Source organism: Colletotrichum tamarilloi (assembly GCF_030869305.1).
Source record: "Colletotrichum tamarilloi strain Tom-12 chromosome Unknown Scaffold_213.1, whole genome shotgun sequence".
Taxonomy (NCBI): domain Eukaryota; kingdom Fungi; phylum Ascomycota; class Sordariomycetes; order Glomerellales; family Glomerellaceae; genus Colletotrichum; species Colletotrichum tamarilloi.
Genome location: NW_026849597.1, coordinates 1 through 25,142, shown reverse-complemented (window position 1 = coordinate 25,142; position 25,142 = coordinate 1). Strand labels below are relative to the sequence as shown.

Sequence of the window (25,142 nt, the reverse complement as noted above, 5' to 3'; positions counted from 1 at the left end):
AGAGGGGCACAGCAAAGCGCTAGAAATCTTGCTGCTGCAACGAGCAGACCCAATCTGTTGAAGAGCCACAGAAAAGCGACCATTATGAGTATTGCCCCTTTTCAAGTCACAATTGAAGAAAGTAAGTGCAATTAGAAGGCAGTTGAGGACTGTAAGCCGGAGTACTTCACTCAACGACACGTCACCTATCTCGCTATTGCCTTTCATCGCGGCCAATGACCGAACATCAGATGACCAGCAGCTTGCGGTCCTTCCTATATCAATCGCTAGATCCAGAAAAGAAAGAAATTCGCCTCATCGACATAGCACCTCTGGAGACAGAAGATCCGGGGTCTACGGCGGACTTCCCCGTTCGCTGTCGTCTGAAACACGCCAGCCTCAACGAGAGGCAATCATACGTGGCGGTTTCATACGCATGGGGAGATGCCGAGATCACGAAGGACATCCTAGTGGAGGACCAGTGGGTTCAAGTTACCACAAACTTAGAAGCAGCTCTGAGGCAATTGGCTTCTCGACGAATTGGCGAGAACCTCGGATCAACCTTTTGGATCGATGCCTTGTGTATCGACCAGCAAAACGAAGCAGAGAGAGCTCAACAGGTGTCTTATATGAGAGAAATCTACCGCTACGCTACCAAAACCTTTGTTTGGCTCGGTCTGACAAGCTTGGACAGTGATCTGGCAATGAACACTCTTTTCGAATTAAACAAGTTGGTAGACTCGGGGGCTTTTGCTGTCATGTCATGGTCCGAATTCCCATTTACTGAAATCGCCGTCAATCCGACTGTCGATAGAGTCCAGGCCGTGCTCAGAGGGATAATCGGAGAGCTTTGTCACAACAAGTCAGCAAGATTGAACGCTATCGGTTCTTTATTCGAGCGAGCGTGGTTCCAGCGCGTCTGGGTGATTCAGGAACGCGTGCTGTCAAAAGACTGTGTGGTCTGTTGCGGTGATACTTGGACCTCTTGGGATGCATTCTATAACGGATTTTGGGTGCTCTGTGGTGTGCGCGACTATTTGAACATTGTCGGCGCAGGCACGGGGAGGCGAGACAGCTCCACGCTGGTGGCTTTTCTTACGGCGTCTCTCGATAGGGTTACTCCAGTGGCCTTCACTCGTCCAAACTCTTCACTCTTCGCCCTTTTCTCTTTACTCTCAAGAATGGCAAACAAGGCTCAACTCCAGGCCTCCGATCAACGAGACTATGTCTTCTCGCTGTTAGGCCTGATTAGCCCGGATTTGAGCCCGTTCATTCCAGTCCAGTACAACAAGGATTGGCAAACGATTCGGACAGAGGTAGCCAAAGCCTGTCTGATCTACTACGGCCCGAGAATTCTATCATTTGCAGGGCTAGGGGGGGTACACAGCTATTTCGCGGGTATGAATCTAGGCAAACCGTCATGGGCACCCGACTGGTCCTCGAAATTCCTGGCGCAGCCGCTACACGTCCCATCCATCTTTATGGTCCGAGGCCAAAATAGGGAAAGAGCATACACGGCCTCCGGATCACTCTCACAGTCTCTATCAGCGGCATTCTCGGATGAGAATCCATTCAATACGTACTCGCTATCGTTGAAGGCTATGAAAGTCGGCAAGATCGTCAAACAAGGAGCGCCTTTCGCAAGATTGAATGGGTTGGACGGTGAGGCAGATAGTCTTCAACAGTCATTGTTTATCAGATGGCTCGACGATCTTGGTTCCACACTGGCAGGGACTAATACAGTCTACAAAACGGATGAAGCACTGAGAGAGGCGTTGTGGAGAACTCCCATCGCTGATCGAGAGTTTGCATACAACTGGGAGACGGAAAGGGCATCTGGTAAAATGTTCATGTCATACCAAGCTTTGCGACAAGGAAAGTATTCCGAGGGCATGAAGTACATGAGTGTTGCCCTTGCCAAACTGGTTGGGAGATGCCTTTTCGTAACCGATGGAGGATACGTCGGACTTGCGCCAATGTCAGCATCAGTAGGCGATGATGTGTGGATAATTATTGGCGCAGACGCACCGTTCATCACTTCGACCCGTTCACGTACTTGGACCAGACATTCCCAAATCGTTGGCGAGGCGTACGTTCATGGCATGATGGATGGCGAGCTCGTGCAGGGAACCATAGAGCTACAGACACTTAATCTCACGTAAATCGATCTTCTCTCATCATAAGACACGTCTCGTTTTGATTAATATCATTCAATCGTGTATTATCGTGTAGTTATACATGAACATGTTCGTCAAATCATGAGCTAATTAGTGCGCAACCTGCAATCCGCGAAGAGAGATACTGGCTCTCACAGTCGCTCCAGATCCGACATCGAAGCTCTCCTCCTTCATCAAGCCAGGCGCTTGAAGAACATCCTGGAAAGGAATCTCAACAGAACCAGTCTCGTCAGCCTTGTTGAGCAGAGAGATCTTGAAGTTGGCGGGGTTGGCCAGCATGTCCGCCGTCACAGGGATCCTGAACGCCTGGTCGAAAGATGGGTTGAAGATATCTGTTCCCGGGCTGTAGGTCTTGGCCGCAGTGCGGAACTCCTTTGCGCCCCATGTTACCTTGATACTGGGGTTAAGCTCGTCGCGCTGGCCTTGTAATCCGAGGGCGCTGGCGATGAGGACCGTTGCGAGACCGACGATTTGATGCTCGTTCTCACTTTGAGTGGATGTGATGACTTCGGCGTTGTCGACAAAGTTATAGAATTTTGCGTGAACGACGATCTTGGCATCAGTAGGCTCGTCTTTATGGGTAAGAGCCAACTCTTGGGAGCCGCCATTGAGCAGAATGTCCTTGACCGTAGTAGTCGCGATACCAATATCGTCATCGCCGCCAAGATCATCGTCCTGGACATCAATAAAGATGCGCTGATCGTAGTCTGCGACGAGGAAGTCATGGGTCTCGTTCCACTCCGGGTCGTGATCATTCTTCTTGACGGAAGTGCGCCATTCCTCCTCGGCACCAACGTTCACCTTCGCGTAGCAGTCGGGGACATCCTTGACAATCTTGGCCAACAGTCTCTTGGCGCCACTCTTCTTTGGGCCGTTGATACCAATTGCCCTCTCAATAGTCAGGCGAAGGGCGCCCAAATGAGGCAGGTATGTTCTGAAGTAGTCATTGTTGCTGTCAAGCTTCACAAGGTAACGGTTGGGGAGCACAGCCATCGAGGCGATGATGTCCAGAATGACCTTGCGCACAGCCTTATCAACCAAGGCCCAGTCTGCGATGTTCGCAGCATTGGTGAAGTCGAGTTTGAGTTCTGGTGGGTTGATGAAGGCGACTTGCGCAGCTCCAATCTTAATTTTCAAGTCAGCACTCATACCAGCATCATTTATCTAAGAAGTCATGTAAAAATGACATACCAAGGGGATGATATTTGTTAGAGGTGCAAGCAGGATGGAAAGTCTGCCTTTCAGATGAACATGCTCGATACCCTGTCGTCGTCTGCTTTAGCTATGCGCGAGTCAAGCGGTCATCTTCGTATCAGGGTCTTACCAGTTTGGGCACCATCTTGCCATCGAGCTCGATGTCGCTCTTTCCTTCCCAAATCACGTCCATGTCAAGCTTGATACCGCCGTTGTCAACCTTGTGGACGTCCACTTCTGCTACCTGCATGGGAACAGTCCCGAGGTCCAGCTTGACGAACTTGAGGCTCGCGAGGGGGCCAGGAAGCATCGTAGCGAACATGGGCTCCACAATCTCCTTTACCATCCTGCAGCCGGCAACATTGATGTTTGGCCATAGCTGCTCGATGATATCGTTGAGGAATCCTGACGGGATGTTAGACACAACATGCCGAACAAACAAATAAGGGACTGTAGCCGGGGAATGGGTCCGTTGTGCCCTACCTGCTGATTCGGTGCCTCCAGAGGCGGTCAACTTATCTACGATTCCTGCCATTTTGAATAAGGATGCTGGATTCAGAAAAGTGAATAATGCAGAGGAGAGTAAAGCGGTATTCGTTGATGAAAGACCAGAGGCCTTGAGGAATAATGATGATATATCAATGGGTCAACGCGAGAGTGGGTCAGCCCGTTTAGAGGGTGGATCAATCAGGGGAATGTCAAGAACACTCCAGCTGAAGCCCAACATCAAAGGGGAAATTGATGGGTGAGCGCATTTGATGCCCAGACTACGCGGTGGCTTGTTATTCGTGTTCCTTGGCAGTGAACATGGAAAGTGGGTTGACGTCACTTGTTAGACTGCGGAGATCACTGGATGTCATACAAGCTTGCTTGGCATAGTTTGCCCTTGAGCTCTATCATTGGGTCTGTATCCCTGCCCGCGCGGGGTTCTGCACTCAGCCGCTGACACACCGCTTGTCGACCCCAGTTCCAGGGAGAACTTGCTTCGATGTCTGGATCAATGACAGCTGTCTTGGATATTGCAGGTTCCTCCTGAGCACCAGTCGTGGAGAGACGGGAAGTGGCTGGTGCTGCAATTCGGTGGCGTTGCGGCATGATACGTGGACACGCTAACAGCGCTTCAGACACGCAGCGGGACCATTTTACAGGTGAGTAGATGAACCGTTGAAGGCTAATAATAGGGTATGATGCCAAAGACTTCGGTCTAGACTATGCGATAAAAACAAGGACTTTAGAAATTCGCGAAGATCGTGTTTCATTAGATACTCTTTGGATCGCGTTCCACATGTGCATTGAATTTTACACACAGCCACTCAACGAGTCTCCTCGTCGTGGTGTTTATACGGCCTCACTGACAATGGTCTAGAGCTCATCTTTTTCCACTGAAGACGACTTGCGTAGGGCGGAAAAGAAAGCCCGCACGTCACCCATCCACAGATCGGGGTGACTGACAGCTGGGAAATGCCCGCCAACTCGATGTCTCTGGAGAAACACCAATTTAACGGATCTTTCGACCCATTCTCTTGGCTGTCGAAAGTCAATTTTGATGTCTGGACACACGTGTTCCGCAATTGATAGAACTTACTGCGAACCCAAAGTTGCCAACGTCAGGGAACGGGCCATCGCCCATACTCCATTGAGAGACCCTCGTGGGCACGTCTGTGTGGGGAAATTGTGACTAGCATAAGGTAGGTGTCAATGATTACGACGCTTGCAAGAATCACCCTCAAAACGGGATGGCAAACCTGGAATCCCAGGTAAGCTCGAATACCTGCGTATGGCCCCGGTATATACATCATCATCGCATCCGTGATGAGCTCTTCCTCGGTGTAAGGGTAGCCATTGGAAGTGGCGTAGTTGACATTCCAGAACCAGCCAAGCAGACCAATCGGACTATCAGCCAGAACTTGGGATACAGTCAGAGGTTTCTATCTATGAACTACGGAATGTGCCCAATGGGAGCTAAACCATTTGTCGATAGATTTCATGTAAAGAGTTTCCTCGTCGGTGGTGTGATTCTGCCCCAGTCGAGCCCGGTCTTCAGTGGTTGGCTCAGCGATAAAGAAGTCGCACATGTGACCAAGTATACTATCACGGACATCCATGGTCATTCACATTCCGGTGACCCATCCGAGGTCCGTAGTGACTATTCCTTACTTTTCGTAACCGAGCTGGTGCATCAAGGTGTCGAAGGCTGATCCCATTTCGCGCAATCCTAGCCCGGGGTGTTCTAGCTCCGGACTGAATCCAAAGCCAGGTAGATCCGGTGCGACGATGTGAAATGACTGTTCGTAATTTTCTGACAAAGGCTTGATGACTTTTGACCACTCTAGATTCGTTGATGGCCATTTGTGAAGGAGGAGTAGTGGTGTGGCATTGGAGTTGGCGGAAACATGATGGATAAAGTGCAGCGGTACAGGCTATGGGTAACTCTCGCCGCCCGGGACAGTCGTTGCATAGTGATCGAAATCGTCGTTGAGCCTTTTCTCAACTTTCTTTCAATCGTATTGGTTGATCCAGTACTCCGCAACGCCATTCAGATTCCCAGCGGGAGGTCCTTCAGTATCCCATTCTGAAGACAGGCCATGTGTAGGTCTATAAGATCGTACTTTCTGCAAGGTATCATACAGAAAGGATTCATGGACATGAACCTTGAATCTTTGGACTTTTGGGTTCGATGGAAAGTCGAAATTCAGTGTAGGTCGATCAGATCGCTGGTATCTAGTAGCTGTGACCATCAACCACATTAGAGATTGGACAAGCATGGTGAAGAAACGCACGTAGTTGTTCGCAGAATGTGAGAGCAGACGTAGAAATTACTTCCTCGTCGAACAGACTATGGATTGACTCTATACCCTCACTTTGTGAAGGCCGTCAATTTCGTTCTCTTCCCTTAAGAGATCCCATGAAAGACAGCACGTTCATGCTTGCTCTCGAACTCCGTGGAGCTGGATCGATTACAAATGGTGTAGTGGTCTCATTTTGCAGGATCATTTCCTTTTCATTAGAGGACTCTGACAAAATCTTACAAATCCACTTGGTCTATCGTAGCAGCTCTCTTCAATCGATCAGCGAGGGCCTTGAAGTTTTACGATGCAACGGGGTATGTAGCACTCGGTCATGAAAGGTTCCCGACTCGGTCCCGGTAAAGTTTCGGAAGTCCCACAGTGTTGCCTGATGACCTCCGAAGGATGCGGCCTGCGGGGCTGTAGACGGTTCAAAAGTGCCTATAACAATATGAGCAGGATGTCTTATTGACTAGGGGGCCCATTCAACCGTTTAGTCGCTTGAAGACCCTTGTGAAAATATTTGGAGATAGGACAGAACAGCCATCAACTGCCGAGTTGAGGATAGTTTCATGACTTTGCTTAGGTCCTCCCTCAGGGCTCCATATCACTCTAGCTACTGACTCTAGACTTGCTCAAATGTTGCAATCCTTTGAATGAGTTGATTAAAATTGAATACAACACCTGATTGGATCGACACTGAATCAGGCTCCATGGCGTCATAAAGATATTGCAGAGCGCTTAGGTCACACAGAATTCTAGGACGTGGGTGCGCCACTCTGCAAATCAACCAGGGTAGAGGTTCTTTGACATGAACAAGGTACACTGAACTTCTCTTCCGGGATATGCAGGCGACTTATTACGTATCGGGCTTGTAAGTCTGCCTAACAAGGCTGACAACTTTTGTGCAATGATTTCGCGACGTCTCGATTCAAGCTGTGCCGATTACTCATCGGCTGGAAGAAAGGGGCATGCCATCAGTTGACGATGAATTAACATAGTCAACGGATGGAGTAAAGATACTTGACTACAAAAGCGTGGCTGTCATCCTTAAAATCGGTGCTTGATGAGCTGTGATCATCATCAACTACTATACTCCACCGTCTGACTTCAACTTATCATCATCAAACTGTCAAAGCTACAGTTAGCACCCTCACAGAATCGAGATTCAACATGAGATACTCTTTGGAGACCATCTTCACCTTCGTGCTTCTGGGGAGCACGACTGCATCTTCGGGACCGCTCCGACTCTCCCAAATCATCTACCCTTCCAACGTTGGATGCGGTGAAGTGAACGTCTTCTATACGTGAGAACCGCATAGATCCCTCAAGAAGTAGAGCGTTCGACTAACAACACACAGGTGACTTCCTGCCTATCATCCATACATGATTGCGGAGCACTATGACCCTGTTGATGTTGACAAGGAACTCCGGAATTACACCGCCGCACTTGTCAGGGCCGGCGTCAATGTTCACAGTACAATGCTTTCGTACCACCAAGTGCTTATCACTTAGGTACTGATAAATATTCGTCACAATTTTGTTTCAAGGCCCGGACCAACCAATTACAAATATCGCTGACCGAATGAACGGCACCCACTGGAATGTGACTGGCGTGGGGTTCGGCCAAAGGGGCGCGCCTATTTTGGACGTTGTCACTCGTTTTGAAGGTATTTGCTTCTGGTAGTTTACATGCAAAACCAGCTGTTAATGCTTACCGCGAACTTTAGATAATCTTCATCAGTTTCGCGAGAATGCGCCGTTGACCCCGACGGTATTCAACTGGGGTCCTACCACGCTGGCCGCCTCTGTGATCCGACATGTACCATTGAAGGAAGACTGTTGCAACAAGCCTGGAAAACAGATTGCAGGCACCGAATAATAGTGTGGATTGAGAAACCAAGACACTGACTTTCCACCATCAAGGCTTATGAGGAAGTATGCCCTCCCGAGCTATGTGAGAAGGTGACCGTCGTCACATCTGGGAGCCTTGAAGAGCTTCTGAAGGGCATTGAACACTAAATTCGCGCAACTGCCGAGGAAGGCAAAAGTCTCCGGCACTGTCTCAGCCTTGGGTGTGTAGAGGAATATTCAACATATTTGGCACAACACTCCGAGAGTATTTGCGATGCAGACGGGGTGGAGTGTTCGACAACTCAATGATTTTATAGCTCTGATTTCTCTCTATTTATTCTATTATATAGATTTCTCTTCGTTCTTATCTCATAATGGACACATTTAATAGTTAATAGTTTAAAACTTAGGGCGTACTACATCATAGTTAGCAACCACTGCCAAAGGTATCCTGAGATATTATTACGTAATAGGGATAATAACCGTATTTTACGAAGTACCCGTTACGTACTAAATTACGTATCTATCTTAGATATCGTATATATAGACCTTTTACTTTTATCTATTTCTACTTTAATATATTAAGCTATTTTTACTATACTCCGTATACTTATTACTACGTATTATAACTTATAATAATTATAAACCTAGTTCTTAGTTAAGACCCTATATTACGATAATATACTTATTAATACGATTCTTATAATTTTTTTAATATAATTAACGTACTCGTACTTATTTTAGCCTAAGCTAAATTAACTAGCTATAATAGTTAGATTAAATAGTTTAACGTACTTCGTATTATAAATAAGGGTATTAGGGTTTAAAAATACGTCGACCTAAACGCTCTAGATTTTAATATACTCCTCGACCTTTTTATAGTACTTATTTTATTTTTTAAATTTAGATAATTAATTATAACCCGTAATAAAAAAGAACTATAAACTTACTAAATATACTATAAAGTATTTAAAAATAACTAAAAAAACTAAAAAATCCTTTATTAATAGCTTCTAAATATAACTCTTAATATAACCCCTTTAACTTTTTTAAATATAAATAACTTATAAAACTAAGCTAAGTTTTTTTTTATAAAACTAATTATACTACCTATTTTACGTAAATAAATCTATCCTTATATTATACTTATAAAAAGGATTTATATACTTAAAAGTATTTAAAAATAATAAAAAATCGATACTAAATACGAATAATTTAAAGCTTAAGAACGTAATATTATTAATATATATATTAAACTCCTTACTTAGTAATTAATAAAATTAGTTAACGCTACTTTTTATAAATATATATTTTAAAAAACTATTAAAAACGGCTCTAAGTTTAGTATATAACGAATCGTTAAATAATTAAAATAAGAACTTTAACCCTCTAAGATAATAATTAAAAATATAATTCGAGAGGAATATTAATAAGCCCTTAATAAAATAAGGACTAGAATTAATCCCTAATATTAATATAAAGAGTAGTAGTCTATTTATTTTTAAGCTAAAACGTATAATATTTTAAAAATTAATAAAGAGATCGCTATATTTAACTTCTTAATTATAGTTAAATTTAAACTTAACTTTATATAGGGCTAATATATATATAAGACTTTTAATAAATTAATAGCTTTTAAAACGTATACTAAAACCCTCGAGGAGATTACGTATATATTTAGTTTAATAACTTAGGACGTATATACTAAACGGCTTTTAAATTAAAAAGGGGCTTATTTTACTTTTATTAAACACTCTAACTTAGTTAATAACGTAAATAATAAAGGTAACGTTACGTACTTTTATAATTGCGCATATTTATAGTACCCTTTAGTATACTAAAAATTAAAATAAGTATTTATAAGCCGAAATATTAATAAGTTACTAATATAAATATTAAAAAGCTATATAAAAAAAGTCCTTATTATTATTAAATTAAATAAATAAAAATTACTTTATAATAAGTTTAAAAAAATTAATTAGCTAAAAAACGATAGAACCCCTAAGAAACTTAGGTTTCTAAAAAGATTTTCTAACTAACTTATAGCGAGCTTATTAATAAATTAGGACGAGGGCTATATAGTTACTATACTTATAAAAAGTTAGGACCTAGAAATAAACGCAATCTTTAGTACCCTTATAAATAACGCTTATCCCCTTTCTTAGAATATAGTAATAAATAGCTATAAAGTAATATATTTAATTAATAATAAGAGCTTATTTAAACCCGAGAGTTACGTATTATTAAATAATAACGACTATATTAAATTAAGAATTATTATGCTACTTATTACTATACGTAGTACTCGAATTATAAAGGGTATCTTAAATAGACTTAAAAAAAAGGGAACTTATAATTTAAAGCTCTAGAACGTTGCTTATATTAAAAGATTTTATATTAATATAATCTTAGAAACTTTATTAAATAAAAGCGTATTTTAATATTACAGTCTAAATTATATTTTATAATAAAAAACGCTTTATAAGAGTATTATTAAAAAGTAGCTTATTTAAAAAAATAATCTAATTTTTTTTAAATATAAGCTCCTCTAATCCTATTTTTTTTTTATAAACTTTAAGTATATTTTATAGAGCTTAGTTAGTATTATACTACTAGTTAGTTATAAAAAATTTTATTACTTATATTAACGTATTTATAAAAAATTTAATAGCACGCTCCTTTAGTATTTTAAAATAAGTTATTTCGGACTTAATACTCTTTATTAATTACTATATAAGACTCGAGGTATGCGTATTAAACCTCTATTATAAGTTAAGTATAAAGTATATATATTATCTAATACTAAGATAGTAGTTTTAAAAGGACTATTCTCGAGGAGAGCCTTACGGCTATAGTACTATATATACTAAGATCTTTTCTATTTTAAACTATTTTTTAATAAATAATAATATATATTTATAATTTTTAACAAATATAGTAAGTAGCTTAGGGGGTTCTTTTTAAAAACTAAAATAAAAGAGGAAGTACTTTTTATATTATAGAGCTTCGAAGTAGTAATTTATTATTAAAAAGGGACTCTAATTTATTTTTTTAAAAATAATAATAAGACCGCTCTTTTAATTATAAACGTTAGACGCGTATATAAAACGTAATATAATAAGCTAAAAATTAAAATAGAACTTTTACCTCTATATATAAAAGAACTTATAAGTAACGTAAAAAAAGTAAGTTAACTTATAATTACTAAAGCTTATAAAATACGCCTTTTTACGAACCTCTTTACGAATTTATAAAATAAAATAGTATTAGTAATAATTTTTATTTATAATATTACCCTATAGGAGGTTAATAAAAGAGATTTGCCTATTATAATAAAAATTAACTAGTAGAAATAATATTAATACTAGTAATAGACGGGTTACTAAATATAGGATTTTAAATTAGTAACCCCGTATTTTAATAATCTTTATATATATAATTACTAAGCATACCCTTTTTATAAAAATCGTAAAAGGGGTATATAATAAAAAGAGTTTAAAATACTTCCCTGCGGGTATATAAGATACTTAGTTAAATATATATTAAAAATATATAACTTATATAGGGTCTAAGTACCTACGCTTAAGTAAGTATTTATTATAAAAAATATTAAGTTTAATAAAAAAGTCTTTTATAATCCCGTATATAAGGAGTAAACTATTATAAGTAAGTAAATAAATCTAGTAATTTAAAAAATATAAAAACTCTTTAATATTAATAATAAGTTAATTTAAGTACTCGGGGAAGTAAATTTAGATTTTAAAAATACTAGTACTTAAAATAATTTTATAATCGAGGATAGTATTATTATTAAATTTTTAACTATTTAGGACGCTAAGTAACTAATAAACGTACTCTAGGGTATAGTTAATAAGGCTAAAAAAGCTAATATAATCTTATTATTATTACTAACCCCTAAAATAACCCCCTTATATAGCTTAAAAATAGGGGTAAAAAAGGGGTTATAGTAACTAAATTATAAACAACTTTATATAGTTTATAATCTTCCTTATAAGCGCTTATATATATTATAAAAGTTCTTAAGTTTTTAATTTTTAATAGCTCTTAGTAAAATACTAAAGTACGTAATAAACGAAGTACTAATCGTAAAAAAGTAATTCTTAATATTAAAATCGACGTTAGTAAGGAACCCTTATAATAAACCTCTATTATTATATAAAAATAAAGCTTATAAAAACTGCCTTATTAAGTACTAAATAAAGCTCTATTAGGTCTTAGACGTTTAAACTAGGCCTATAGACCTCTATAACGCTTCGATAATAGTATTTTTATAACGCTCTTATATTTAAATATAAAAAATGGTAATTACTATAACCGCTACTAAAACTACTTTTTCTTTACTTTTATACTTAATTAGTAAAAAGCTATAAAAAAAAGTAGTATAGGATATATAACACTTTATTAAATAATAAAAAGAGTAGTTTATAAGACCTATTTAGAGCGCTCTAGAGGAGTTTAGAAACTATAACTTACTAAAGTTAACTTCTAAAGCTTACTAAAAAAGTTTAGTAATATTAAATATTTCTTATAGTAACTATAAAAACTACTTAGGGATACTATAAATACAAAAATAAAAAAGCTAAGGGATATTAATATATAAAAAGAAGTTGACCGTAATCCTAAATAAGGGATCCTACTTCTATTAAAATAAGTATATACTTATAAGTATAATATTAATAACGAGGTTTGTAAAATAAAAGTATATATATATATAAGGGGGGATATATAACTACTTAACTTTTTATAAAATACGTACGCTTCGATACTTGCTATAAAAGCTTTTAGGCTTATAATAATAATAGCTACCTAATTTAACCTTAAAATAGACTAGTATAATACTATTAACGCATTCCTTAACGCACTTCTTAAGAATAAAAAACTAATAATTATTAAATTCCTAGAGGGATATAAAGTTATTAATAAAGTAAGTAAGCTCTAACGCGCTCTATATAGCTTCTAAAACTTATTAATTCTCTAATTCTAAACTTTTATTTCTATACTTCGTAATATAAATATAATATATAGCTACGAAGAGATTTATATTTACTAAACTATAAATAAGAAAGTAATATTAATATTTTACGTTAATAACTTTATTATTTTATACTATTAAGATAACTAAAAGGTAGCTTAGAGGATTATTAATAATATAAAAAAATATATTAACTTTAAAAAAAATAGACTAATTAATTACTTTTTTAAAATATAGATTTTATAAAACCGTACTATTTATAAGGTTTATTTTATTTATAACGTATATATCGAGCGAGTTACTAAGCGCTTCGATTTTATAAATTTATTAAATCTAGCTACCCCTCTTCCTTAGGACGAGTTTAAACTAAATAAGGAATAAGTAATAAAAAATAAAATAAAGACTTACTAAAAAAAAGTTAGAAATATACTTTATATAACTATAATAATTAAACTGGATATTACTTTTATTTACTTATAATTATTATAATTCCTAACTAACCTAAGCGTAACCTATATTAAAATAATTAACTATTATATTTAATATCTCTATATAACAAAATATCTTATACTCTATTATAATAATATACTAAGTACGTAATTATTATTTCTAATTAAAAATACTAGCTTTATAAATAACAAAATAATATAACGATTATCTTAAGAATATATAATATTCCTTTTTAATAGCCTAATTTAATAAAAATTAGCACGCTAAGTAACAGTTACGACGTTAATTATTAAAACTAAGCTTCTTTATTTTAAAAAAATTATAAAAGAGATTATAGTTTTAAAGCGCCTTTTTAAAAATATTACCCTTAATTTAAAAAAAGTATAGTTAGTTAACTATAATAATTAGTAAATAATTTAACTCGTTATAAAAAAAGAGAAAAGAATAGTTACTTAACTTTATTATATCGATATATAAAATATATAGCTAAGATAAGAGTATACTAGAAGTAGCTTCGAGGTTACTTATATATTAATAAAAAATATATTAGTAAATAAACTTATTAAAAACCTTTTATAAGCTAAGTTTAAACATTTTTATATACTTCTTAACCTCTATAATATATAAAAAGTTATTATAAATAACTAAAATAGTTAAAAATAATTAATTTAAGCTATGTTTAAAAAAACTTAATACTTAAAAATAGACGATAAATAGAACCTAGAGTGCGGCCCGGAGGCCTAAATAAATAAAATAAAACTTTTCTTAGCTTAAAAGCTTAAACTCCTAAAATAACCTTATTCTATAAGGTATATGTATATAAAAATAAGACCCGGGCTTATACTTATTATTTAAATTCTTAGTTTATAAAGTATATAATTATTAAGAATATAGCGTTATTAATAAAAAAGGTAAGTATATACGTTAAAAAACGCGCTTTATATATTTTAAAGTTTATAAAGTTAAGAATAATAAGGGTAGCGGGGGGTATAAGAAATAGAATAATTATTAAATTAATAACCTAAGGTATAGGAGTAAGTAGCGTAATAAGAAACTAATTATAAATAACTATAATAAGTATAATTAATAATATAAGCGTACTTAGGAAAGGGGGCAGGGGGTATATAAAGAAAAAATCCTTTATATAAAACTTAATATAGTTCTTATATATTTTAATATTATTATTTATTTAGTAAATAATACTGCGGAGCTTATTAATATTTTATTAAAACTATAATTAGGAGTACGTTTCTTAATAATAAAAAAAATAATATATTTATAAAAAAAGAAGTGCTATTTATAATAGCTTTAATAAAAGCCTAGGCTATTGGCCGTAAAACGATTAATATATTAATATACTCCTTAACTAAACGGCTATTAAAATAGCGCGTATACTAACTATTACTTTTTATAAAGTAACGATTACTATCCTTAGGGTTAGTATATTAGAGGGCTATTTAAAAATAGAATATATACTATACTTTCCGTTCCTTAAGAGCTACATTCTTAAGCTTTTTAAGGACTAAGTATATATTAAATAGGCTTAGAATAATAAAAAGAACTATACTTATTGCGGGGAATATTTTAATTTCTTAGTATTCTCTTTTACTTTTTATTACTTTTTTAAAAAGAGCTAGTCTTACGTTTTTTAAATTTTAAAATATTATTAAATACGAATTTTTAAAATAATAATATATAATATACCTTTTTTAAAAAGCTTAATATTTAAAATATTCTTATTTTTATTTTTAAATTCTAAGGGGGGGATAAATAAAAACTCTTTAGAGCTCTTACTACTACTATTTACTTTATTATTACCCTTATTATAATTATTAATAAGAGCTTCGAATTTAATAAAGTTCTTAGCGTCTTAATTAGTAATTTTAATATCCTCTTAACTAGAGAGGAAGAGCTTAGTAACTAGGCCTTAATAAATAAATAAGAAATTATAAGGGGGGGTAATAACTTAAAAAGGCTCGTTAATATTATTACTTATTTAAACTTTTAATAAACTATATAATATATATATAAAAAGTATTATAAAAATTATATAAAACTTATTATTATTTCGGGATATATTAAATATTTATATTTAAAATAAAATTAGTAAATAATTTAATAGTATAGGCGCGCGCGCGTAATAAATAGGGGTACGTATAGTAATTATAAAAGGGTTAAAAAGAAGAAAAAAAATAATAATTAGGCGATACTACGAGAATTTAAATATACGTAAAGCGGCTAAGTAGCCTCGCCCTTAGTAATTTATATACTAAAAATAGTAAAATATATACTATTCTAAGTTAAGATTTTATTTATTTTAAATAAAGGAATATATTTATAATAAACGTAGTTTAAAAAACGCGTATTTTTTATACTTATTTTTTCTTTTATTTATATTTAACTAAATCGGGCCTTTATAAGGGTATTTAGAAGTTCTATCTCGGGTATAATAGCTCCTTATTAGTCATAATTAGGGGGTATATTACGTAATAAGGATAATAACCGTATTTTATAAAGTACCCATTACGTACTAAATTACGTATCTATTTTAGATATTGTATATATAGACCTTTTGCTTTTATCTATTTCTACTTTAATATATTAAGCTACTTTTATTATACTCCGTATGCCTATTGCTGCGTACTATAACTCGTGATAGATGCTTACATCCCCCCCCCCCCCCCCCCCCCCCACAAACACAATCATTACTCCATCTCCGCAAACATCACACATACCATATAATACACATATTAACGACCACCCACACTCGTGACTCACACTGGGTTGTGTGTTTCACTCCCCCCCCCCCCCCCCCCAAATTAAAAAAGGCCTGTTCTGTAGCACTGTAAATACAGAATGCTACTTTAATTAACTTTGCGAAGCCTACACGTACCTGTGGGCAAGAGTGCGGTACGGGTGTGGGTTTTCTCGGAAAGATGAGGACGACGCACAGCTTCTCTTGTGCTCCAGGGGCTGACGCGGAATAGTCTATGATGTAACATGAAGTGAAATGTAGATCTACATCACAACCGCAGGAGCATTGTCATCCTAATGGTTGTGGGATATTTATCTACATGACTGTGAGAGATCCGGCCGCTGGAGATTTACCAGCTTGTCTTCATCTTCCCGAGCTTGTAAAATGTCCCGCAATAGGATCCATGGCCGCATGGATAAGCAAATCTCTAGGATCGTTGAGACACGCGGAGCCTAGGAATATCACTAGACTGAACTTGGTAAGACACATGGGGAGGCATATGGCAGAGCTGGACTGTAGTCGCTCGAACACGTAGCTGGAGGCCTCCGTCAAAAATCGCTCTCATCAAACACGCCCCTCACGGGCCATGTGCCGCATCTCAAAATCCCTCATACGATGGCTTTTCGTACACAACAAACACACAAATGACTGGCTTTCGAAAGGCCATGATGTTCAGATGTACGAGGGAAATTTTGAAAGGCAGCAACCGCTCTGGGTTGTATCTTGAGGCCGCTACAACACTCCGTCCACTCAGGTGCTAGTCTGCTCGTGTCGCCACACTCCCCTCATTTCGAGACCGAAAGTAAGCATTTGATGACATTTTCTTCATTGTGGTTCTTGCGGATATAGTTCGTCTCATGTTTATGCTTGGTTGGGAAAATGCCCTTGCACGCGGTGTACATGTACCCTCGGATGCCCGGGGGCAGCAGACATCTGACCTTTTCCGAAGCTGCCGGCTCTGAGGCTAGTCTCATCTCACGCGATCTTTTGCCCTTGGAAAGTAGAACTCTTCCACAACCTGTAGAGTCACCGCAGGTCAAGGAAGCAATTTGAAAGAAAATGTTTTCATTGTGGCTCAATTGCCTTCTCATCTTCGTACCCATCGGCGTCTGGGCGTTTTGGTCTGATAAAGCTCCCCTGGTCATATTCATCACCAATGCCCTAGCGGTAGTTCCACTGTCCTCTTTGCTCACTGGAGCTACCGAGATGATTGCATCCGATGCGGGCGATACGGTCGGAGCTTTGCTAAACATAACAATGGGAAACTTCGTGGAGCTGATTTTATTGTGAGTTAGTCTGGCATATGGCCACAGTTCGCTGACCAAAACGATAATAATTGACAATTTTCCAGCATGTAAGCGTGCCATTTATTGCTCCCATCAAGTCGTTTAATCGTGCTGATGTCCGCAGCATCGCCCTCAAACATAATCAGATCCAAGTCGTTCAAGCGTCAATCCTTGGTTCAATGCTTGTCAACTTACTGCCAATTCTTGGCACCGCTCTATGTGTCTGCGGAGTATCGCAACAGGAGCCGGCCTTGGATACTTCAGAGACTCAGCTCCTTGGCTGCCTCCTGTTTGTTTCCGTCTTCGTTCTTCTGATACCGGTGAGTGAGCGACACCTACCTTCCATCTGTTTGAGAACCATATTCATAAACACCAGGCCGCTTTCAGCCATACGTTTCAAGCACGCGATGGCGCGAATGAAGCCATGTTGACAATGGGCAGAGCTTCATCCTTTGTGGTTCTGTTTATTTACATCTTCTATTTCATACATGAACTGCGAGAGCAACACATCTCTGCGATCCGACACCAAGACGTGGCGGACCTAGAAGATGGCAGAGCGATAGTATCACCTGACCCTCCATCATCGTCTCGGACCCGTCGTCTTGAGGACTCTCGTTTGGGTATATGGAATGGCACCAACGAAGTCCGCTGTGCTACTGATACCTTCGTCGAGCTCGATAGCATTGATGATTCCTCACGTTCCGCGTCCTCACGTGAGGATAGAGAATCAGAACGCGGAAGAAAAGAAAACAAGATCGAACAAAGAGACAGCCGCGAGAGCTCTTGCGGTAGCTTAGAGTCGTTGAGCCGTCAGTCGCTTTGTCATTCGACTGCGGATCCTACTCACCTCAATAGAATCTCTCAGACTACTACCGGCGCTCATCGATGGTCTTTCTCAGATAGATTGCGCATCTTCCAGACTAGTCGTTCGAAAGTCGCAACTCTTCGAGATCGAGAAAAGAGCTCCCGGAGATCCTTGGGACAAAAAGCGGTTTCCGTCATCACCTTAATCATAAGCTCGGCCTTGATGTCAATGTCCACCGAGTTTCTCGTCGGAACCATCGATGACATAACTCATCAAGGCCATCTGTCAGAGTCTTTTATCGGCTTGATAATTCTGCCGGTCATTGGAAACGTGGCAGAGTACGTCACTGTCGTGACGATGGCGTCGAAAGAGAAACTAGACCTCGCCATCGCGGTTGCAGCTGGGTCAGCCATACAGATCGCGCTTTGCGCAGCGCCCATAACTATCTTAGCAGGCTGGATCATGGACCGAGACGCAGCTTTTGATTTCAGCTTGTTTGAAGCGGCTGCCCTCTTAGGCGCAGCCGCACTTTCCACACGGCTTCTGCTGAGCGATGGGCGGAGCAACCTGAAGATGCCAGGTATCAAAGGAACACTCATGTGTGCATGTTATGCATTAATCGGGTACGTATTAGGATATTCAATTTATATCAAGTGCTAGAAAGGGCAATGCTAATTCCGGATAGAGTTGGCTCATTCCTTTTACCAGATGTTGAGACATAGCGATGTCATGCATCAAAGCACAGAGACAGGGTGACATTGTAGGATTACATATGCGTTGTCTAATACTATCGCTCAAGCAATGACAAATTGCTTTACGACTGATGCTTCCCTTGCGAGCCGATTGAAGGCCTTTATTACATTTATGGGTTTCTTTGTGTCCTTCTATATTAAACACTACTTTAAGTATAATCTATAACGTGACAACTATCCGTTTGGTGACTCTTCATTTCAACTTGCAGAGTGTCTTGCGTTACATGAGAGTAGTAATCAAAGTAAAGCCGATTTCTTCACAAGTAGATATAACAGTACGGGCCAGCAAGAGTGCTCATCGTGTCTCGAATTTTGATAGGAGGACCGGCAGCGTATCCATACTCGAGAACATCGTCAAGAGTTGTGTTGGCACTTGGAGGCGAGTTCAAGAATGTGTTGGTTCCCATGACGGCATCATCAGCAAATTGACGAGCGTTGGGTGACAGCATCTGCCACATCCACCAGACGCGATCAATCTGCGCGTGATGCAAGTAGAAAGCGGGATCACCGGGCGATACGAAAAAGTCTCTTCCAGGGTCACCTCCAAGAGTCTGACGAATGTTAGCTTCGCGTTGTGACATGACTAACAGAGGGAACGGAGCCACTTACGAAATGACCACCTCCGTGGATGCCCATGCCCATGGTACCCGACTCGGGATCTCCCTGCATCTCAACTTGGAACTTGCCTACGTTCTGAGGAACCAGGATGTTGTGCAGGATTGCGGAGGCGTTCGAGTACCTTCGGTTGATAGCCGTAGTCAAGTCGCGCTTCAGGCAGCGGGGGTTATAGGCAAAGAATCCGTCCGGGTTTGTTTCACTGCCTCCGCCCGGAAGAGAGAGAGCCAAAGGGCCAAGGTTTACAGACATATTCTTGAAAGGACCGGATGTAATGCAGCCACCTCCAGTTCCGGTTGGAAGGCGAGCGGCTTCCGAACCGTCAGGGTTGGTAAGGATGATGTCTTCCTGATCAGGGATGAACTCCCCATTACCAGACATTGATGTCTCGGTGCCGTCGAAAATGGGAGAGCTATCGACACCAGTTACGGCGGTCTTTGCCCAGTCCCAATACTGTCATGCTGATTAGCCGATGGCTATCATGGGTTTGTACCGGCAACTTACAGGTTGAGTGCCCTTGTAGCCACATTCCTCTCTAAGCGCCTCCTCGTACAACCAAGTGAAACGTCTGTGCCAGGACAGAAACGTGCCGGTGTAGTGGATGGTGAAAGTCTGGTTAATGTGTGTGGCAACGAAGTCATCGAACCGAGTCTTTGCACCAGGAACAATGTCGGAAGGGGTCAGGGCAGGCTTTGACTGAAGGCATTGTACGGCCTTGATGTAGTCGAGCTTTTCTTGTCTTTGTAACGAACCCCTAGGCTCATGTTAAATGCAGTTCAGATTACAAGGCGAGCATGGCCAGGACAAAGCTTACCATTCTTTGCGGATTTTGATGTTTCCAAGAGAGCAGGAGCTTCCACGCTTCTGGATTTCTCCACTTTGGATCATCTCTTCCGACTTCTGGTAGGCAGCCTGAGCGAGAGCCGCGAGCTGATCGACATTCTCGGCAGCAGCAGCGGCCCCGTCATCAGTCTGAGGGAGTGGGTTGCCGAGAACAGCGGAAGCCGCCTGAAGGGCGAAAACACCAAGTGAGAGAACGTGCATGATGAGGCCGGCTGTGTGGGACAAGGAAACAAGGCCGCAAGAACGAGTGGCTCAGAGCTTGAGTACTTTCTGAGTGCGGGAGAGAACTTCTGCAGGAGAAGCGCCAGCCGTGTGGCAGATATATAACCCTCCCGCCGACCTACATCCGATCAGAAGAGACTGAATCACATCAGTGACAAGATAAGAAGTCGACCGAGGCCCTACTACTTCGTTGTTGGTGCTCTCTCCGTACGTGATATTCAGGGATTCTATGGTGGATCATGTCGCGTAGAAGGATCCAATTTGCATCGCCACCAACCCGGCCCAAGTAAACACCTCCCAAATAAGAATTCTGCGAAATATCTCTCAGTCGCGAGCAATGTGTTGTTCCAACATGCAATTGGTTCCACTTTACGGGGAAGAAAATCCGTCGGCCGTTTGGCGAATCTTGGCTTCCAAGGCCGGAACAGCGGGAAAGACGGCGGATTACCCGACTTCATCATGCAGGTTGAAGCCGGGGTTGCAGAAACGGCCCACGGTCCGGGCCAGTTGGTGTGTTGGTTTTAGATTCCCATGTAAGACTCTTTACCTGATGCAGCCTTGAACCCGATGCTGTGCAGATTTATCCCACGGCTCTAGCAACAACGACTTAAGGCTTGCGCTGATCCCAGAACAGGCGGAGAAGGGCCATGGAGGCGAAAAGATTCTGACTTTATGCATATTCTAGTCCCAACAACCAACTCGCAGCCAGGGGCACCGTCATACCATCCTGCAGAATTTCAAACCCCCGTTTATTAATCCCAGCATCACAGCATTTTCCTCCCTTTCGCCAAGTTGTAAAGCCACCAACCATCTGAAGAAAAGGGTGCGGCGCAGACACTCCGATGCAGAACTGACATGACTGGGAGCCCGGGTGAAGGACTTTTTGTATTCGTACTTTCTATCGCAAAAATAGTCGATGCCATAGACCTTACTGAAAAGGCAACTGCTGCGAAGAGATGGGCCGATGAGGGTTTGCGAACCCTTGCAGCTTCATTTCAATCAGCCAGAGTCTGGTTTCCAGTCTGAGGCTGGAGGCGGAATGCCAAGAAGGCACCGAGAGCCTGCTGTCAGCCTAATTGGGATAATTCGAGGAATAGACTCGTGCCTTCTATGACTTTATGGTGTGTGGCCGGAAAACAGAAGACATGGCGCGCCTAAAGTGGCTGATGTTATCAATGCTCTCCTTTCCAAACCAAACCGAATCTTTACATCTTTCTCAGTCATCTGATGCCAAAAATTCATCATCTTTCATCAGAGAATGGAGTTCGTCTCGAACCCGGAGGAGAATGAGGGACCCACGGTGTTGGCCGCAACACTAACTGTCACTTCGGTGGCATTGATTGTCGTGGCAGCTCGCCTTTGGGTGCGCCTTGGCATGATTCACAGCTTCGGATTCGATGTAAGTTTGCAAGTTTTGGGTTTACGTGATATCCCTTCCAATAGAAAGTAGGCATTAGCCTTGATACGCTGACAATGATCTCAAAGGACGGGTTCATGACATCCGCGATGGTCATCGCGATTGCTGGTCAAGGAGTCCTGATCGTGCAGGTCATTCACGGAGTTGGCCGCCATGTAGGAGACATTGATTTCGTCAAAAACTACCCGGAAGCGATGCAAATGGCCTTCGTCTCTCAGCCCCTTTTCCTGGCTGCTATCTGTTTAGTCAAGCTTGCTGTTGGGTCGTCGCTACATCGAATCGCCTCCAAAAAGCTTTACAAGAACCTCATCACTGGGGTCATGGTCTTCATGACCGCTTACTCGATTGCCTGTGTATTCGTTAGTAACCATCGCGTACCTTCAGAGGACGGTCGAAGATCCTATTGCTAACAAAACGTATCTGTCACAGACCATTATTTTCCAGTGCACGGATGTACGCGCATTCTGGGACTTCAACGTTAAGGCAACCTGCTGGGATGTCGATACGATCAAGGGCCTCTCCTATGCAAATTCGTCGATTAACATCCTCACCGACCTTCTCTTTGGAATCGCTATTCCGGCGCCCATGCTTTGGGGGCTCAACGTCCCGCGAAGGGTTCGAATATCTCTCATGATGGTCCTCGGTCTGGGAGTCTTTGCATGTGCAGCAGCTTGCGCTAAAGTCTACTACATCGTCACAAGTTATGGGAGGGCCTTCGATCCAACCTGGGACTCGCGAGATATCCAGATGTGGACCGTCATCGAGGCTAATGTCGGAATCATAGCTGGAAGTCTGCCAACTCTACGACCCCTCTTCAAGGACTTTCTGGGTAGTATCTACGGCAAGGGGTCCAAGGCGCCCACAGCAGGAGCATACTATGGCCGTGGTACGCTGCGTAGCGGCAGTAACTGGCAGACTCTGTCAAACACCCAATGGCCAGTCAAGCCTGGCGAGGAGAGAGGCGAGAAGTTTCCCAGGAACCACATGGACAGAACGGGGAACGATTACGAGTTGGAGACATACGCCACTCGGCCTGTGGGAACCACGACCGTCGCGGCTGGGACCGGGGGCGATGACAGTGATACGAGTGAGGACAAGATCGGGCTGCGGGACAGCTTGACCGATGGGCGGGGTATCAAGAAGACCACTGTAACTACGGTCATGTACTCTAGCTCTCCATAAACAGCAATTTTATACTTGGTGATCTGTCTCTTCTGATTATCGTGCCAATGATTTGGCATGTTGGCACAAATGTTAATCGCGCATTACAGCAGAAGGTCCATGTCCCGCAAAGCGTGCCTCTTGAGCTGTTGGAAATCTCGGCTCTTCAAACGCCATAATGTTCCTGATTGTAACCCCATGCCGGCTAATGGATACAAGAAGGATTCTTCACTTCGTTCGCTTCTGCATCTTTTTACCCATTCGGAAATGTGGTCCGAGACCAGGTAGTTTCATTGGTCGAGGGACAAATGCTGTGTGGCCTGGTAAGAAAACTGAAGAAGCATCACACCCGGTATGAAAATGCGCCAGTGTGGCGAGGCCTGAAGTAATCCTTGTGCGAAGGAAGTTGTTGTTCACGAAGTGTGTTGGACCAACCCTGCGGACCTTAGACTGCGGATACGACTAATACCTGGAGGCTCGGATTACGTCCACTAGACCCCTGGTTGCTTTCTGGGTCCGAAATGCAAACGGTGTCCCCTTATCGATACGTGCTGGGAACTTTACAAGACGGAGATCCTTGATCATATGCGATCGCAATTTCTCTGGCGTTGCATCCCATCGTGAGGGGCCTGACAATCCGCAAGGACCACACCTAATTTCACCCCTCGCTCCGGTTGACTTGATAGAACTCCCGAAAAATATCCACAGGTCTACATGGTCTGACATTGTCAATGACTGCGCAAGTGTCGAGTTCGAACGGTATAGATAATCTACCTTCAGATAGCCATACGAAGCGACCATAGAAATTCAACTTTGGGTATTGATGAGAAGGTCTTTGAAAGAAATAATCGGACGACGAAATTCGATTTCAACTTCATGACACAGCCAATCATTCACGAACCCACTTAGCTACCAACTCCTCCGTTATGGGTCATAGCTATCGTAGCATCTCGCTTGAAGCAATCGCTTTGTCGACCGACATCGGCTCTCTCTTCCATCCGATTCTTTTGTTTCGAACTATTCATTCGGAGAGGTTCTAGAGCTTCATAGTTGGATTCACTCTCATCACGATAGGATCCACCAAATCCGGGCGACCGCGAATATGCGAGGTGTGAAATTCAGATGCTAAGACTGATGCTCATGCTTCAAATTGAAGTATCATGCGATCCGAGACCTTTACCTACTAGTCGAAAGTCTACTTGAAGAACTCAAGCACTTGGCCCCGACCTGATCCTCCAAACCTTTAAACCTTGGAACTCTCACCACGACACCGAAGCTCGCCAGTCAGACTCCGTGCAAGGAAGCTTCCTTCGTATTGTAGAATATCCAAACCGCACCAAGGATCAAATGCAGAGCGGCGCGGAAAAGTAATCTGACCATGGCCAGCCCAGATCTCGCGAAATTTCCAGTCCATGATCGTGGGAATCAGCTCTTGAATCGCCGGTGATGTTCCCACACACGGCTGTGGAATACTACGAAGATTGAGCCCCCATTTGTCTGCGGCACGCAAACTGGGAATACGATGATCGGGGATAAATTCGCACTCGAAAAGAGTTCGTCCTGCCGGCCTCTGCGCATTTGCCAGAACCAGCCGGGTACCGTTTGTCGTCTGAATATCGGCCTTGCCAAAGACTTTGGGAAAGCCGTAAGTCAACATACCCACTTCCTGGCACCCCCCTGTTTCTGGCACCCACAAAAACGCGAAAATCCACCACAACCCAATGCCCACCCCCAACCTCCTTTTATCACAACATTTTCAATTCGCGTCCAAATGGGCTCATCTTTTGCACATGTCTTCTTCTATATATAATGCCTCAATATACCGAAGATCAGCTTCGTCAGGCTCTCGAGGA

At 40.9% G+C, this 25,142-nt stretch overlaps 7 protein-coding genes across 7 annotated transcripts; 4 read left to right on the top strand and 3 right to left on the bottom strand.

Moving 5' to 3' along the window:
* Positions 1-215: 215 nt before the first annotated feature.
* Positions 216-2,141, top strand: CTAM01_16336 (uncharacterized protein; the record flags this gene model as incomplete). The annotated part of the gene is made up of 1 exon (XM_060532329.1): positions 216-2,141. One exon carries the CDS (start codon positions 216-218, stop codon positions 2,139-2,141), a length of 1,926 nt encoding a protein of 641 aa, XP_060373099.1.
* A 105-nt stretch (positions 2,142-2,246) lies between these two features.
* On the bottom strand, positions 2,247-3,885 carry CTAM01_16335 (C2 domain-containing protein; the record flags this gene model as incomplete). Its single annotated transcript, XM_060532328.1, has 4 exons — positions 2,247-3,281; positions 3,348-3,419; positions 3,481-3,755; positions 3,834-3,885. 4 exons carry the CDS (start codon positions 3,883-3,885, stop codon positions 2,247-2,249), a joined length of 1,434 nt encoding a protein of 477 aa, XP_060373098.1.
* A 3,637-nt stretch (positions 3,886-7,522) lies between these two features.
* CTAM01_16334 (uncharacterized protein) lies at positions 7,523-8,018 on the top strand (the record flags this gene model as incomplete). Its single annotated transcript, XM_060532327.1, has 3 exons — positions 7,523-7,613; positions 7,687-7,806; positions 7,867-8,018. 3 exons carry the CDS (start codon positions 7,523-7,525, stop codon positions 8,016-8,018), a joined length of 363 nt encoding a protein of 120 aa, XP_060373097.1.
* Positions 8,019-17,247: 9,229 nt separating this feature from the next.
* On the top strand, positions 17,248-19,001 carry CTAM01_16333 (vacuolar calcium ion transporter; the record flags this gene model as incomplete). The annotated part of the gene is made up of 4 exons (XM_060532326.1): positions 17,248-17,474; positions 17,548-17,794; positions 17,851-18,902; positions 18,965-19,001. The coding sequence occupies 4 exons, from the start codon at positions 17,248-17,250 to the stop codon at positions 18,999-19,001; spliced, it is 1,563 nt and encodes a 520-aa protein (XP_060373096.1).
* Positions 19,002-19,288: 287 nt separating this feature from the next.
* On the bottom strand, positions 19,289-20,690 carry CTAM01_16332 (uncharacterized protein; the record flags this gene model as incomplete). Its single annotated transcript, XM_060532325.1, has 4 exons — positions 19,289-19,582; positions 19,641-20,099; positions 20,151-20,400; positions 20,461-20,690. The coding sequence occupies 4 exons, from the start codon at positions 20,688-20,690 to the stop codon at positions 19,289-19,291; spliced, it is 1,233 nt and encodes a 410-aa protein (XP_060373095.1).
* Positions 20,691-21,969: 1,279 nt separating this feature from the next.
* On the top strand, positions 21,970-23,310 carry CTAM01_16331 (uncharacterized protein; the record flags this gene model as incomplete). Its single annotated transcript, XM_060532324.1, has 3 exons — positions 21,970-22,110; positions 22,197-22,487; positions 22,558-23,310. The coding sequence occupies 3 exons, from the start codon at positions 21,970-21,972 to the stop codon at positions 23,308-23,310; spliced, it is 1,185 nt and encodes a 394-aa protein (XP_060373094.1).
* A 1,222-nt stretch (positions 23,311-24,532) lies between these two features.
* CTAM01_16330 (acetoacetate decarboxylase) lies at positions 24,533-24,946 on the bottom strand (the record flags this gene model as incomplete). Its single annotated transcript, XM_060532323.1, has 2 exons — positions 24,533-24,870; positions 24,916-24,946. The coding sequence occupies 2 exons, from the start codon at positions 24,944-24,946 to the stop codon at positions 24,533-24,535; spliced, it is 369 nt and encodes a 122-aa protein (XP_060373093.1).
* Positions 24,947-25,142: the final 196 nt, after the last annotated feature.